The sequence below is a fragment of the Antedon mediterranea genome, chromosome 8 (genome assembly GCF_964355755.1).
Source record: "Antedon mediterranea chromosome 8, ecAntMedi1.1, whole genome shotgun sequence".
In the NCBI taxonomy this organism is placed as follows: domain Eukaryota; kingdom Metazoa; phylum Echinodermata; class Crinoidea; order Comatulida; family Antedonidae; genus Antedon; species Antedon mediterranea.
In genome coordinates, this window is record NC_092677.1 from 8,028,057 (window position 1) to 8,044,102 (window position 16,046).

The 16,046-nt window shown below is 33.0% G+C and overlaps 3 protein-coding genes across 3 annotated transcripts in view; 1 reads left to right on the forward strand and 2 right to left on the reverse strand.

Moving 5' to 3' along the window:
• Window positions 1–6,001, reverse strand: part of LOC140056420 (uncharacterized) — a 37,223-nt gene extending 31,222 nt beyond the window's left edge. Inside the window, exon 1 of the mRNA XM_072101789.1 lies at window positions 5,903–6,001. The gene's annotated coding sequence lies outside the window, so the exon portion shown is untranslated. The remainder of the gene's footprint in view (window positions 1–5,902) is intronic.
• Window positions 6,002–6,488: 487 nt separating this feature from the next.
• On the forward strand, window positions 6,489–8,068 carry LOC140056263 (large ribosomal subunit protein P1-like). The gene is made up of 4 exons (XM_072101572.1): window positions 6,489–6,700; window positions 7,274–7,460; window positions 7,752–7,811; window positions 7,940–8,068. The coding sequence occupies exons 1-4, from the start codon at window positions 6,629–6,631 to the stop codon at window positions 7,951–7,953; spliced, it is 333 nt and encodes a 110-aa protein (XP_071957673.1). The 5' UTR covers window positions 6,489–6,628; the 3' UTR covers window positions 7,954–8,068.
• LOC140056262 (hormone-sensitive lipase-like) lies at window positions 8,052–14,551 on the reverse strand. The gene is made up of 8 exons (XM_072101571.1): window positions 13,998–14,551; window positions 13,536–13,654; window positions 13,242–13,359; window positions 12,145–12,327; window positions 11,715–11,858; window positions 11,457–11,601; window positions 10,197–11,125; window positions 8,052–10,090 (listed from the first exon to the last, which is right to left on the reverse strand). Exons 1-8 carry the CDS (start codon window positions 14,544–14,546, stop codon window positions 9,839–9,841), a joined length of 2,439 nt encoding a protein of 812 aa, XP_071957672.1. The 5' UTR covers window positions 14,547–14,551; the 3' UTR covers window positions 8,052–9,838.
• Window positions 14,552–16,046: the final 1,495 nt, after the last annotated feature.

Consider the following 16,046-nt stretch of genomic DNA (forward strand, 5'->3'; position numbering starts at 1 on the left):
ATTGATTTTGTCTGTTTAAATGTTTGTTCAATTTTATTTAAATTATCTTACTGAAAGAAACAAAACAATTTGAATTTCAAAGTAAATACAGTAAATAGAGTGCTAAATAAATAATTTTAAATTTTTTCTAAAGAAAACCTACAGACAAGCATGGTAAAATACAAAGTTCCGAATAATGTATATTAATTATCAAATGAAGAGGGCTATTACTGTATTGTTTGTAGTATGCATGGCAACTACGAAACATTTTGTTAATTAATTACGGTATTTTTTCTATAATTCAGGATTACTGAATACTGATCGGTACCTGGTAAAACGGACATAAGCGGATTGAATGAAGCGAGTAAACATCAGTTGTCAGCTGTACAGTACCATGGCATGTCTCATTAGTTATGCATATCCAGGTCAGCATTTAAACAGAACTCAAATTATAATAGTTTAATATAGTATTTTCTAAGAGCGTTGAAGTGGAATGAGTGTAAAAAAAAGTAAAATACCCTAATCATTTTTCCTTCTATAGAATTATCCAATTATTCTTATTCTCCTTACAGTATATAGTATATCCTATAGTACTTAAAATAGAAACAAACCTACAAACACATTACCAGAAACTTTCATTTTTCTTAATCGTAATAATGATGTGATAAATTACTGTTATGAGCAACATTAGAATTTTGAAATTCTAAAATTCATATTTTTCAATATCTGTATTTGTTTGCAAAAAAAATGTTACTCTGCAATTCCTTACAGTACAGTATAGTACTGTAGCTATACAGTATTACAAATTTTGTTTAAACAAAATGTTAGTTAACAGTAACTGACAAGAATAATTTTTAAATTCAAATTTCTTTGCATTTTAGAAACTGGCAATAACTGTTTCTTTAAATCATTTTATTAACCAATATTTTCATAAGCAATAAATATATTTTCGTTTATAAAATACTATAATAAATAATAGATTGATGACAACTGACATTCATAAACTGACTTCTGATTATTAATGGTTTCCTCTATTAAACTGTTATTGTTGGCTATATAACTATAGTATAACAAACTGTACTGTACACACCCAATAATTTACAATTCATAATTAGATCATTAAGATACCTTTATTGTTACCTTTCCGTGACCTTTTAGTGGATGTAACTTTAATAGCTCTGGGGTTATTGAACGTGTCATAGTACAGAATAATAATAATAATAATATTAATATATCATTGCATTTTTTAAATTTAAATAGCTTTATAGCATATTGAAAAGAGGAATGCTGAATGGATAAGTTTAAGAGCAATGTTAGGAAAACACAGGCTCCCGGCCCCCGTTATTTTAAAAGCCTGGATTCGCCACTGTGTACAGGACATTTAAGGTTTACTGTACTACTGTAATTTGACAGAAGATGGGTGAAAAAAGGCTGATAAAAAGGAGAGTACCTCCTCTTTCCCACTCCACCCCTCCTCTTTACAACTCTGCCCCGCATCTTTCCCACTATGCCGCGCGTCCTTTCCACTCCGCCCCACCTCTTTTCAAACATCCTGGATCATCCCCTGAATTACTGTAGGTCAAATGAAATGGAACAATTTCAAAAACGAAATATATATGGTCAAATGCCTTGCTTACAGCAAATTATCATCACTTCCTTCGATAAAGATACAGTAATGTAATAAGTAACGGTACAGTATGTTAATGTTAAATCTACATCAGAATCTTCTAGAAAGTAGTATCCGTCCAGTAGGCTACAGACTATTGATGATTACATATGAATGATCAAATCTACTGTACTATCGTTAATACTTAATGTTATAAATAATTTGCACAAGAAATATAGTGTTCATGTGGAGTTCCTGGTTACTGGAATAATTCTATTAATTAAAAAAGGTTAATGCCTTTTGGTTGAATAAATATTATGAAACAATTAGATTAGATGTTATCAATTTGGTAACATTAGCAACATACAGTAGAATGGATTCTCTTTATAAAGCAGATGGACCTCCATTTAAAGTTCCTGAATCAGTAGGCATACAGTACAGAGAGTCACCTTTGAAGGCTGGGATGGGCTGTTTACAATATGCAGTGGGTGTCAAAAATTTAAAGGTGGCAGGAAAGATGATAAAAAGGTACTGAACTGTAGATGAGGATAATTCAATTCAATTCATCTTTAATTCTGAATTCTTAATAGAGACGAAGAAGAAGTGCCAAACAGTTACTGATTATATAAAAGGTTGGAAAAAATAAGCCATTGAGAATTAAGGCTTGGTTCTCAAGAACTATGGAACGGACATACAGGTAGTTACAGTAATATCAAAATGTGGTCTAATTACAGACATACAGTATTAAAAAAAAACTATGAAACTGTACTGTTGGTGAACACTGAAACTATACCAAGCCGAGAACCCTAATAAAGACCTTAACATAAACTGGAACATTGGTGAAATAATTTTGGCCAGAACCTCAGACTTAGGCTAACTTACTGTGTGAACAATGTATACTCTACCCTAAAATAGCCATTGTATCCTGATTTTAACATCCATATTATGTTGGAATTGGTACTAACCCAGATCTGCATTTAACCCACATCTTTCATTGTACAATACTGTGAGTTCAAAATTGAAACTTACTATTGTATGTACATACCTGGATACAGGATACTGGATACTGATCCTAAATTAAACTTCAAACAGGATACTCAAGATTGAGAAATCCAACTACGGTAATGAAATAGGAAACACTGATTTGATACTCTGTTTCAATGAATACAGTTTAGTGAATACATAATAAATTCACTCATTAATAAAAACAATAGCAAGTAGTTATGATGCTATTTGCATTGTCCATTATTTACAATATTAGCTTTAATTATTTGTTATTCAACAAGGGACATACCAATATCCGAATAGATAAAATATTATTATAAAAAATTACATATTAACTCGCTCATTAAACTAAAACAATAACAAACAGTTATGATGATAATGGAATTACCTGTATCCATTATTAAAAAAATTTACTTGAATTAATTTTTTATTCAAGGGTAGGGTATACCAATAGCCGAATAGAAAAAATAATTATATAAAAAGAAATTATCAATGAGTCATAGAATGACTCCACCCTAGTTTATATTCAATAATGTAATATTTATTGATCAATAGGGTTTGGCAAAAAAGTGAACATTTACAGTTAGTAGCAGTTACAGTGTTATTTTATAAATTTAATATTTAAGATTTGTTTACTCTTTCTTAACATATTTTATTTTATTTTCCTGCCATTTTGGTGTGAGAAGCATGTTACTGATTCCATAAGCAGTAACCTTGTCTGCCTCATTTTCAACACATTCAGTCACATCTTTTACTTTATATTAATTATATTTACACTACAGACACCTTTGCATCACTTTTTTTTAACCCCTCCATACTACCCATTCATTCACGGTGTTCAGAAACACAATAACAGCCAAAATGCCGATGTCAGATGATTTGTTTCTGTATCTGTATTATTTTTAATTACATTTTAATATGAAAAATTAAAAAAAAACAATATTTGTGGGGTTTTTTGTACTATTAATACAAAGATTGTTATGACACGAACATTTTATTACATTTTGCATAGAATACTATTATTTAGAACTTATATGATAATTGTGAAGGTGTGGTGTATTAAAAATGGTGATGATGGGCTGCATTTTTCATACCAATATCAATGTTATGTTCCATGGGTTGGTTTTAAGCTTTGACTCATTCACACTACACATTCCAATTTTTAATAAGCAAAAGAGAAACTTTTCAATTTTGTTAGCAGCTTTTCTGTTAAATGAAGTGCTTTTTGTAGATACAGTATGTACAGTATACAATGCTCAGTGGTGTTTAATATTTTAGTTTAAATATAAAGTTATTTTTTTACTGTTGTCATATACATGAAAACTATCAAAGGTGAAATCCATGCTTACGTATTACAATCTGTATTGTTTATTTGTCTGTAGGTTGGTATGTTAATAACGGGAAGTCATAGGGGAATCCCCATACAGTTACTAGACATTTTCACCTTACCTCTCTAACCAAAGACTATAGTACTGTAAATACTATGGGGAGGGTTTTATGCATTTAAAGTCTTAATAAAAGTATGAACAGCATCTATCATTACTTTTTAAAATGAACAATTTTAGAAACTTTAATACCACCATTTAAGAAACCATATCCTCCATAAGAAACCAATAGACTACAGTATTTTGTAATATCCAAATTTTAGGCTTAGTGTTTAGTATACATTGGTTCATACAGTAATATTCAATGTGTGTTTGTTACTGTACCTTGTGTAGAGCACCATGGATATTTAACCTCAATATTTATACAGTAATATGAACATAATAGAAAGCCTTTTTTGGATATAAATCATAAACTGTTCACTGTAATTGCATAAACAGGCTCATACACTTAACTTAACTAAAGTTGTTACTGCCGTAAAAACAGGTTTACCGTGCAGTAGAGCAATATTGTTTCTTAGCGTTTCAATGATTTGGATGCCCAAATATGGAAAATAGGGATATCAAATTGTATGTATTAGCCTAAAGAAAAGGACCAAGGATATCAAACACAATGAGCTGACTAGAGCTCTATGATATCATTTCCTATGTTTTGGTAATGGTCATTACAGTCTATGCTTTGTTCCATATGAGACATACTGATAGCATCCTTTAAGTAACAATACATGTTATTATGTTTTATAACCAATAACTAAATTTGAAACTATTTTGACATAATGACACCGATTTGTTGGGTTTACCGCAAATGTGTGTATTTAACAAAACGAGGGTAAATAAAGTTTAGATTCTAGACTGTGTTTCGACTTAATATAATGATAGAATATAAGCATTTTTGCACAAAATTGAATAATAACTGGTGCAAGGTGGACTAACATTAACAATGAAAAAAAAATCATATACAGACTTAGGGCAAATCTGGGTAAATATGTAGTTTACTAATTCGTATTCATATACTGCATAACTATATAAGAAACTAAAAAATAGAAAAAAAACTAACACATCACTCTATCAACGCATTGTTAGACCATAGGCCCTACATAAAACAAAAGATTAAATACTTTTACAAAAAAAAAACACATCTAAACACACAGCCACTGTGCAAATTGGGACTGGACCATTTTAGAGGTGTTTACCACCTGTTGGTCCAGATCCTTCACTAACTGAGTTAGTGAGAAGTCGAATAAATAAATAAATAAAAATAAATAAACAATGTCAGACAAATTTCCTTTTTTGGATGACATTTTATTGATACAGTATGTTGTAGATCAAGTCTACAGTCATCATACGTACTATTATAGCAGGGAGTTAAACTCCCTGATTATAGTAATAATGATTTTCAAACCTAATTATGCAAAATCTGTTAGCTAGTTTTATACAGTATGGTATGATACTCTCTGGCCTTACAGTACAGTTTTTAAACATTACTGATGGACGACCACATTAATAAAATAATGAATCTATCATCTTTACTAATTAATATCTAAGCCTAAGTGTTACTATTTATATGTAGGCCTACTAGTAGTACTTTGTCAAGCCTAGGTCTAGCAAGTTAAACAACCACTGGATCCACCAAGGACAAGGTCAATAAATAGTAAAACTCCTTAGTCCTACATCTATGACAAACATGGTCAACTATGCTAGGCCTAACCCATGTGTATTATGTAGGTCATGAACCCGCTCTTCTTGTCGTGTGTGTTATTTCATTCTCAGCAGAAAACACACAACGCCCGACGCTGCTATCGACTGATGAAGCGGAAATACCATTTCCAGGTTCACTTTCCCAACTGCTAGCTAGCATAATATGGAAACAAGAAATTTGTTTTTGTATGTAAGTTTGAAAACAAATATTTTGGAACAAACTGTACCTTACCTGATTGTGCATTCTTCAGCATATTTCAGATAATCTACATGGCGATATTCTGCGATGAGTTCATGTTACACACCCGGAAATGTTGTGTTCCTTTTTACTCTAAGCGTAAACATTGGAAATTAAAGGTCAGGGGGCATATAACGTAGTCGTCAATTATAATTTTACACAAAACTATTTTTACATTGTTTATTTTTGTATTTAAAAAAAGAAAGTTATATAGATTTAATTTTTATAAATCAAAACGTGAAAGTTAATATTTTCTGAAATGTACTATTTGTATTAATGAATATTTTTATCATTTTTCTTTAAACACTAACTTAATGTTAATAGTATAGAATTAGTTTGTTCTATTAATTGCATGGGTAAATTAGAATAAATGTGGAAAAAGTTAATAAATACATAATTACATACATTTATTTTCTTTATCATATGATATAGTGTTAGGCATACTTTTATTTTATTTTCACTATTGTACCAATGTGTTTTGAATATACTAAGTATTATTACAAGTATAATTATTTTTACTCAACCCGAGAAACATCAAGGCCAATTTGAATATGGATTATTCCAAGAGCTTGAATATCGGTCTTTTCGCCATTTACCACAGTAAAGGTACACTGTTCTCGATTGAGCTTAGGCCAAAATCTGGCAACGTGTACTATATTTAACTGCCATCGAATTCTAAATTTACCAAATAAACGTTCTTTGATAACTAATTGATATAAAATGGCTTCTACTTCTGAATTAGCTTGTGTTTACAGTGCCCTAATTCTTCATGATGATGATGTTGCCATCACTGTAAGTACATAGGCCGGCAATAGGCCTACACGGTGTATTTCACAACCAGTTGAAATTTAAATTATACACATGTTTAAACTGCAGCTGGTATACAGCGTATGAATTGAAAGTATTTTTAATTATACAGTACATATTTTGCTGTGCAATTATTGGTTTTTATTTTTATTTACTGTAAATCCTTCAAAATGGCAACAGATTCATTACTGACATATAGCATATAGTAGGCCTAGCCTAGTAGTAGGCTATTATGTTTTATTTGTTTTACTGATTACCTGATACATTTAGATTGAATGTTAAATCTAAATAAATGAAACTAAGGAAGGGGGATACAGACCAGGTGCTGGGCTGGGTAGAGCGGGAAAGTAATTGGTTTGTCTACAGCAAAAGGCTTGCCGATGTATTTCATTCATGCTATATTGGAAGACACCAATCATCCTCTTCATGGTGACATTATCAGCTCCGTTTATCATTCGTTATTGTAACGTTGTTCAATTAGAAGGCGTTTGTCATTACAACAATTTCTTCTGAAAATACTAACTAAATGTTACTAACTACTTTGATATTTTATAATAGACTGAAAAGATCAGTACACTTGTAAAGGCAGCCAACGTCACTGTGGAACCATTCTGGCCTGGTCTATTTGCTAAGGCTCTTGAAGGAGCTTCAGTCGGGGATCTCATCCGCAATGTAGGCAGTGGATCAGCAGCAGCACCTGCTGCAGCCGCTGGTGGAGCAAGTGCCGGTGATGCCCCTGCAGCAGGTAAGATCTTTCAATATCTTTTTTGGTGGGATTTCAGTGGTTAGGCATATCCAAAGGAGCTTGAATGTGATGGCACAACCATGGATGCAATTTACAGTTGCTTGTGCAACTGATTCTCTGTGCCAATAGACAACGGAATAAAGTGTGATGTTGACTGCATTAGACTCCAAACCAAATACTGACCAATAGAAGACATGTGCAGTTGACTGTGCCAATTGAAAATTTTATTGAATGCATAACCATCTGAAAATTACTGTATTCATAAGGTATTGTTGTTTATTCTGATTACAGAAAAGAAAGAAGAAGCCAAGAAAGAAGAGGAATCTGAATCTGATGACGACATGGGATTCGGTGTGTTGAATATTTTTTTAATTTAATCCTGTATTCTGGTGATTTTGAGACTACTGTATGTTCAAATAACCTTTTTTTCACAAACATAGAATTGGTCTTCTGAACCTTACACTTTTTATTTCTTGCAGGTCTCTTCGACTAAGTCGGTTGTCAAGAAGAAACATCCAGTCACAATCACATTTTATGCCATTTATCATGGCAAATGAACTGACTTTTGTTTATTTCTGTGTAAATCAATAAAAAAAAACTGAAAATTATAGTAATTGTTATTTAGATTCTTTTATGTTTTTTTAACACAAGGTCACATTGCACAATTGAGAAACTCAAAGACACTTTTAAATATCGTCGCGATAATATAATGCAAAAGTTTTTTCTGCTTCTTCACAACCAATTCGTGATCATTTACCCATACTGTATTTTTACCACAGGAATACTAATGAGAGCCTGTTGAGGCTTATCGACATATCATAAGTCGATGCTAACCAGTTGTTCAGACTGATGGGTAGGCTATGGTCAGCTCTATCAGGGTTACATTAGCGCAAATAATTATTCGTCGGTAATACTGTCGGTACTCCATTTTCCAGGAGTAACGACAAATCTTTTTCTGCTGGCTTCTTTATTCCAGGAGTGACAACTGCTAAGATTGGTTGCAATATGAATTGCCATATACAATGTACAGTATGACAAGTCAGTGTATACATTTACAAAACCATAATATAGAAAAAATTGATTGATACATATAAATTATTTAATCAAAATATATTTAAACCAATAATAAGTGTACTATATAAATGGCTGTCACAAATAATATTGGCATTGCAACTATTGTTTCCTAAGACCAAATGAGTGGACAAAGCATTACAGTACTGTATTGCAATTGATCAAAAAGCTGCATTATGCAAGACGGTAGAAAAGGAGACGGAATGTTTTAATAAAACCAACCAGTACTTTTACATTCTACAACATGGTATTCAGTATAAGCTAAACTGTTTTGTTGTAGCGAGTTTTATAATTGTTTAGCTGTTCTGTTTTAATTTTATCTACTAACTAGAAAATCTATTAATTCATTAATAATAATATAAATTTTCTTGTTCATCAGTTTGATTATTTCTTTCATACGGCCTTGTGGAAGAACACATTTTGTTGTGAACGAGCCTCCGCTTTAAAATAAAGATATTATTAAGCTGAAATACCAAGTTATTTTGAAAAAGCGAGAAAACTTACTACTACTAGGCTGAGACGATTTTTGCATGTTTGAGAAGTTAATCGCAATAATTTGAATTGAATATGCACTGGGTTTTTTTCCTTTCATCATGTAGCGCAAGTCGCCACCATTACAGTACTGTACACTGTAAAAAGAAGCTTGGGAAGGCTTACAGAATATTAAAAACTTTCTCACTGATGCTGCACTCAAAAGTGTGCTATAAATATCCCTTATGAACGTTACAGTATTAGTACTAAAATAAAATAAATTCTTGTATACAAATGATTAGCATGCATAAGACACTGTTTTATAAAGTGATTGTCACATAGAATAGTTAATAGAATTGTTAAACCATACACATTTATCTCAAATTAAAAACCTGAGTCTAAAATTAATAGCAAAAGCAGCATTACAATTAGTATTGATCTTGAATGCAGACATTTAAAATACAAAATGAAAACTATATCCTTAAAATTCAAGGTAATTTTTGTCATAAGTAATCTGTGTAAATAATCTATTTTATATACATGTTTCATTGACTTATTTAATTTTTGGTTCAATAAAATTCTTACAGGCAACAATAAAGCCTCGTTAATAAAATTCTGTAATACACCTTAAAAATAAAATATTAGATTCACTAATCTTAGTTTAATAATTATGATTATAAAAAAAAATTATTACAGTATAAATAATTCTATTCCACTGGTTTAATGTTGATGTGGTTTTATCTGCTAATTGAAGAGTGCAAGCGTTCGGATAAAAAAATCTTGCAACCAATATTTCATCATATCTTGAATTGAGTTTTTTCCGTATCGCAGTGAAGCTATTGCGTTTGAGAATTTCCACTTGCTTCAATCTCAACCCATTCTTTTTCTTCTTCAACACCATGAAATACTTCCATGATATGTCGGATACAGACCAGCGAAGCTTCCCGTGTTTCCTTTCCAGCCATCTGAAAATTTAGAAAGCCATGTGGTAGGTCGTCGATAAACTCCAGGTGAACAGGTTTCTCCAATTTCTTCAGACGTTTGGCAAAAGCTACACTGTCATCACACAACGGATCTAGAGTAGCAGACTGAAAAATAATATGTACAGTAGGCTTATATCCTTTTTTCCATCAAAAAATAGTGACGGTATGAACATACTTGTACAGTACTATAAGACAAACAAATTCCACTTACCAGTAAGTGAACAGGAGGAAGTCCTTTCAAAAGTTCATCATCAGCCTTTAGAGGTGAAAGGTATCCATTTCTGAAGATTGGGCTCTCTTTAAACTTACGAACTGGAGAGTCTATGTATGCTGGCGGTTCTAACACAGCAGTGTCAATCACTCCAAATGACTCATCATCGAGGTCCAAACTCAAAGAATCACGGGATATACTCTGAGGTATTGGAATGTTATCTGGATTCAGGTCAACTGGCGATTCTTCAACGTCATCTGAACGAACCGAAACCATTGGTGAGAAGTTTGACTGTGTTACGCTTTCGCCAGTGTTTGTATTGATGACAGCAGAATCACAGGATTCTCCAGCAGTTTCCTCCGAAGTGGACACATTTGTAGAATCTTCTGTAATCAATGTTGCAACGTTATCGTCAACGTCATTTTTATTACATGTTTTGTCATTAATGTCTGTGAGTATCTGAGAAGGTGAAACTTCTTCCATTATTGGGCTTTCTTTAGCACTATTATTAGCTAAGACTTGAAGTGGAATCTCTCCATTAGATGTATCTGTATTTTCTTTTTCAGCTGGAGATACGTCACCGTTTTTAAACACTCTTCCTTCTGTATCTGATCTGGAAGCTGTCATTCCGTTAATTTTATCATTTGCCTGTGCCACAATATCTTTAACATAATGTTCATCTTCAAATTCCTCTTTTATTCCAGCATAAGATGAAATACATGTCATGAGAATTCCTAATGGTAATAAAGGATCCATTATGCTCATAATACGAGAGGGGGAGGGTTCCGTGCTAATCATTAAAGGCGCATAGGCCGCGACTACACCATCTGGAGCACGTATACCATAGGATGCAGCACGCATGGCAACTGATATGGCTAGATTACCACCTGCACTATCACCTGCTATGCAAATTCGCTCACCTGTGGAACCTGGAAATAAAAAAAAGGAATCTTGGGTAACCACATACAATCGTTAATTGTACAGACAAGGGCAACCTTGTCTTGAAATAGTACACAAGATTTTATAAAATAAACCATTCAAGATCTGAAATGCATTTCACAACAGTTCCATCAAAGTAAAAAAAAGCTATTTACACACAGATACACACACTATGCCAAGAGTTATCAATTTATTTTAGGGAACGATTAACTTTTTTTAGGGTTAATCGTCCATATTTTTTTTTGGATTGAATGACTCTACATTACCTTATTGTGAAGTAGAATAAATAAATAAACACTTATAAAATTAGATAAAACATACCAAGATGTGGAGCATTTTGGACAGCCCAGGCATAGGCAAAAAAACACTCCTCAAATGCTCTGGGAAAGGGTGCTTCAGGGGCTAAGGAATAATCAACAGAAACAATCGGAACACCCAGTTCTTTACACCAATTTCTCAGATAAATCTGTTGAATGAAAAATAAAAATAGTGTTGTCAAAAAATATGGTAACTTTATTAGCAGGATTGTCAAGAACATATTAGCGGTGACAGAACTGTGTATAATTCTGTAGTACTTACCTCGTGTGATTTTGAGGTTTGTGCCACAAATCCCCCACCATGGAAGTGGATGAGCAGAGAAGATGAAAGAGGTGATGGCTGAACTTTGTTTTGCTTGTTTTGAATACTTTCACCTTTACTCTTTGGTGGCGGGAAAAGCCAAGCCTATCAAACAAAATATAAAAAATAATCATTAAAACATGATACTTAAAAAAACCAACTGTAATGAAGATCAGCACGAAGTTGTTTCACCCATGGATGTAACTTTGCAGAAATCCACCTTCAAAGTCTTCCTTCCAGCCTAATTTAATTTTGTTTTCACCAACCCTTAACTTTTTGATACCAACCCTAGACAACTCTAGCTTCTCTCTTTTCAACTCTCCATTATTCAACAACTATTTTTATACTCCCTTTCCTGATCAAGAGCATCATTGAAATTGCCACTACATACCTGGCCTTCTCGTTCGTGGAAACTCAATAACCTCATTTGTGCAAGGCCTGGCCCTGTGTGAGCACAAGGTGGTGTGATGGTCACACTCTCACCGCCAATCATGGAAGGCATCTCAAAGTTGTGAGGTGAAATTTGAATAACTCTGTTAACTGCCACAGGTCCAGCCATGTAACCAGACATTTCCTAGAAAATTATGAAATAAATCAATAAGACCAAGATTCTTTATTGGTTAATAACTGTAAATGTGTCTTGTTTGTTTTTAGTGTTTCTCTGCTCACACACCTAACATTTACAATGACAATAACAAAATTACCCTAGTGTGAAGAAGGAGGACAAAATAAGTTTGGAGACTTCACTTTGGCAATCTGTACATAATTATATACAATTATGATACATAAAATAACTATTAACAGGCTCTCTACATCATGTTTTAAGGGTCTTTCACACGAAACTTCAATATTTCATTTTAATATGGCTACATGCTTATTGACTGGTTCATAGCCGCATAGAGTGTCATGATTCTTGTTTGTATTGTTGAGGGCCCATAAAATCAGTTCACACTACTTGTAGCAGCTGGTTTATAATCTTTTGACATATGGGGAAATATACTGGTTTCTTTTTCTTATTTTTTTAATGTGAAGGTAGGGAGGCTTTATTTTGTTTGATAATAAAAGCAAAACAAAAGAAATAGGATTTAAAGCAACTTCATTGAAATAAAACGCATTTGAAATTTTAAAAATAGCTATTATTAATAGCTTAATATATTGCACCACGTTGCCTTTTATGCAATCAAAACTAAAATATTTTTTAAAAGAAAAATCTGCCATTGTTGAATGAAAATTTAATTTCTTGTCTATGCTATTATAAGATGCTGTACTTTAAAATGTAAAATATCTTTATTTAAAAGATAATTATTAATTATTAAGTCAATGTATGTATTCATATTTTTATGTCCTATGTGTTTTCTGACTGTGGTTTCAGTCTACAGTATAGTAAATATGTTAACCATACATTTTAGAAAACCAATTATCATATATTACGACTAGCGTAAAATATTAAAATGTAGTGACGACTGAATTGTGTAGGCATGTACTTACACTGACGACTGAAGCCTCTGTGATAGACCAGAATGATTTACAGAAGGTTACATCGCATTTAGTTGTCATCTCAACAATTCTTTTTGCACGTTGCTCTGGATTAAGCATGTATTTCCCACTGACATTTAAAGCAATTAGAAATGTATCAGTAACTTAACACAACATAACCTCTATATTAACTAACATTTTACTCTCAAAGAACCTGAAAATTAAGTCCAGTTCTATGTTTTATTAATCTCATATTATCTTATTAATCTTATTCTTATATTAATTTGGCAATTTTATTTGGCAAACCTGTGATATAGTGTTGTTGCAGTCCGCCCAATCACACCATCATATCTATGGTAACCTTCGCTGAAAGATGCCATTGCTATAGCGACAGTTTGCAATGGCTTGTACATAATGTCGCTAAACTGAAAAAAAAATACAATGTTTTTTACATATTTTTTATAATTGTATCATAAAAAACAATAATAAAGATTTTGTTTAAATTAAAAATACTCCTACCTACGTGATAGGCCTAATGTGTTTCTAAAAAAAAGTTTATTGCAGTTTTCTGTACTACTAATCTATCCTACATTTTTTTCCTATACAATACAGTATTATAATTGTCTTGGCTACTATAGGCCTAGCTAGATAGAGTGCCTATATAATAATATTAAAAACGTATTTGTCTAGAAACTCACAGAGTGAGTGGTTTTAATATTTAAACCTTTTGCTACGGCTTTGCAATTTTATTTCAGAAACAGAATGTACCTGAAATCCAAGGCACCGCCCATAGAAACACTCTCTATCCAATGCTTGGGCCAACAACAACTCGGTTTCTGGAATTTCACTTTTATCCGTAATAAATAATTCAGAAGAATCTGAATAACACAACAACTTTTGAGCAAATGTGAGCATTCTACGCAATTGGGACATAACCCTGGAATATGCATCGAGTTCTTTACAATAATGGCTTCCCCTAAACATCATACTATCCCTGTTTCTAGTTATTGTCTGGCATAGTGTAATCACCCGGCCTACGCATTTCTCCACCACCGTAAGCAGGCTGCGGTAGCCGTTGCCAGGTATGCTTGGATCGAAATCGAACTGGCCTGCAGCTTGTTCGATGGCCTCGAGCACCGGTTTTAGGGCGTCAGTTTCCTGCTCTAAATGGCATAATGTTGTGAAAAAATGTTCAGCATACTTCGACTTTGACGTTTGATAATGTTCAATATTGTTAATAAGAAGAATTTGGAGAGTTTTTATTGGCCACAAAATAGATTTTTCACCCAACGGGGCTTGTATACCGTCTTCCTCCATTTTCTCACGAGTTCATTCATAATATGCAAATGAGCCAGAGGCATATTCAGAGCGTCATTTCGGAGGTATATTCAAGGCGTCATTCTGACGACTGGAGTATTCTCTACGGAGCGCCATTTATGCCTTTATTAACCTCAATAGTTTAGTTTAGTTATAATGGGAAAGTTTAGGTGATGATAAACCCCATATCAACTACATTGTGTCGATGCGATTCTTGAAGGTATTAGCGGTCTCAGAATTGACAACGTCGGCTGGTAAACTGTTCCAATGGTTTATTACTCGTTGCGAGAAGGTATGTCTTCTACAGTTCAATCCTTTATGGAAAGTATGCTTGAATAATTGAAATACGGTAACTTCTCAAGTGGACCCAATTTAGCACCAGGGTAGCACAGTGATATAAAATAGAAATAAAAGTCACTACTTTTTAATATCGTTTAGTATATACCCATATCACAAACTGACAAACAGAAACATCTTGGCATTCACATTGATTCAAATTTATCTTTTTCTTTTCATGTAAATAAACTCCGTTCCAAACTGGGCTTGTCCATTTCCATCTTATCGCGTGCTCGGTCATTTCATTAATAAACACAAATCCATACTCCTCTATAACACTATAATCCTCCCACACATTGACTATTGATGTAGTTTTTGGGGAATCAGATCGAATATTGACCGAATACAGACCATTCAAAATAGAGCATTTCGCATTATCCTTTTTAAAGCTCATCCTCGCACACCACGAACTAACATTTACAACACCTTAAATCTTCATACAGTCCAAGATCGCATGCATCTACAACTGGGCTGCCTTGCCTACAGGTCTGCAAATGATCTTGCTCCGGAAAACCTTGCCCTGCGTCTTGCCAGAATTCCAAATCATCGATGTACCCGAAGTGTCAGTGAGAGGAAATGTGTCGTCCCTTTCCATCCCTAAACTGAAACTTTTAAGAACAGCTTCATCTAGAGCACCAACATACCTGAATTTGCTACCCACCAAACTAAGGAATGCGGTAACAATAAATAATTTTAAGTCTGCTCTAAAAAAATATTTAATCCCAAAAGAAAAAAACTCAACGTTTTGTATAGTATTGTAGGCTATATTTTTGTATTTAAGTACATATTATATTATGCTCTATTTTGAATGGTCTGTATTCGGTCAATATTCGATCTGATTCCCCAAAAACTACAAAATAGGGCACGAGTTCTTAAAGACTGTAGATGAATGTTTTCCACATAACCATGAGCTAAGAAAAATATTTAATAGAAACACCATTAAAATCAGCTATAGTTGTATGCCTAATATAGGGTCTGTAATATCGGCCCACAACAAAAATGTATTACGTAATGATATGCCCTGTGATAACATCAAGCAATGCAACTGTCGAAATGAATGCCCATTAGATGGGAAATGCCTAACCAGTGGTGTTGTTTATCAGGCTACAGTAACAACAAATGATGATGATAAAGTTGAAACATATGTCGGACTAACCGAAAACA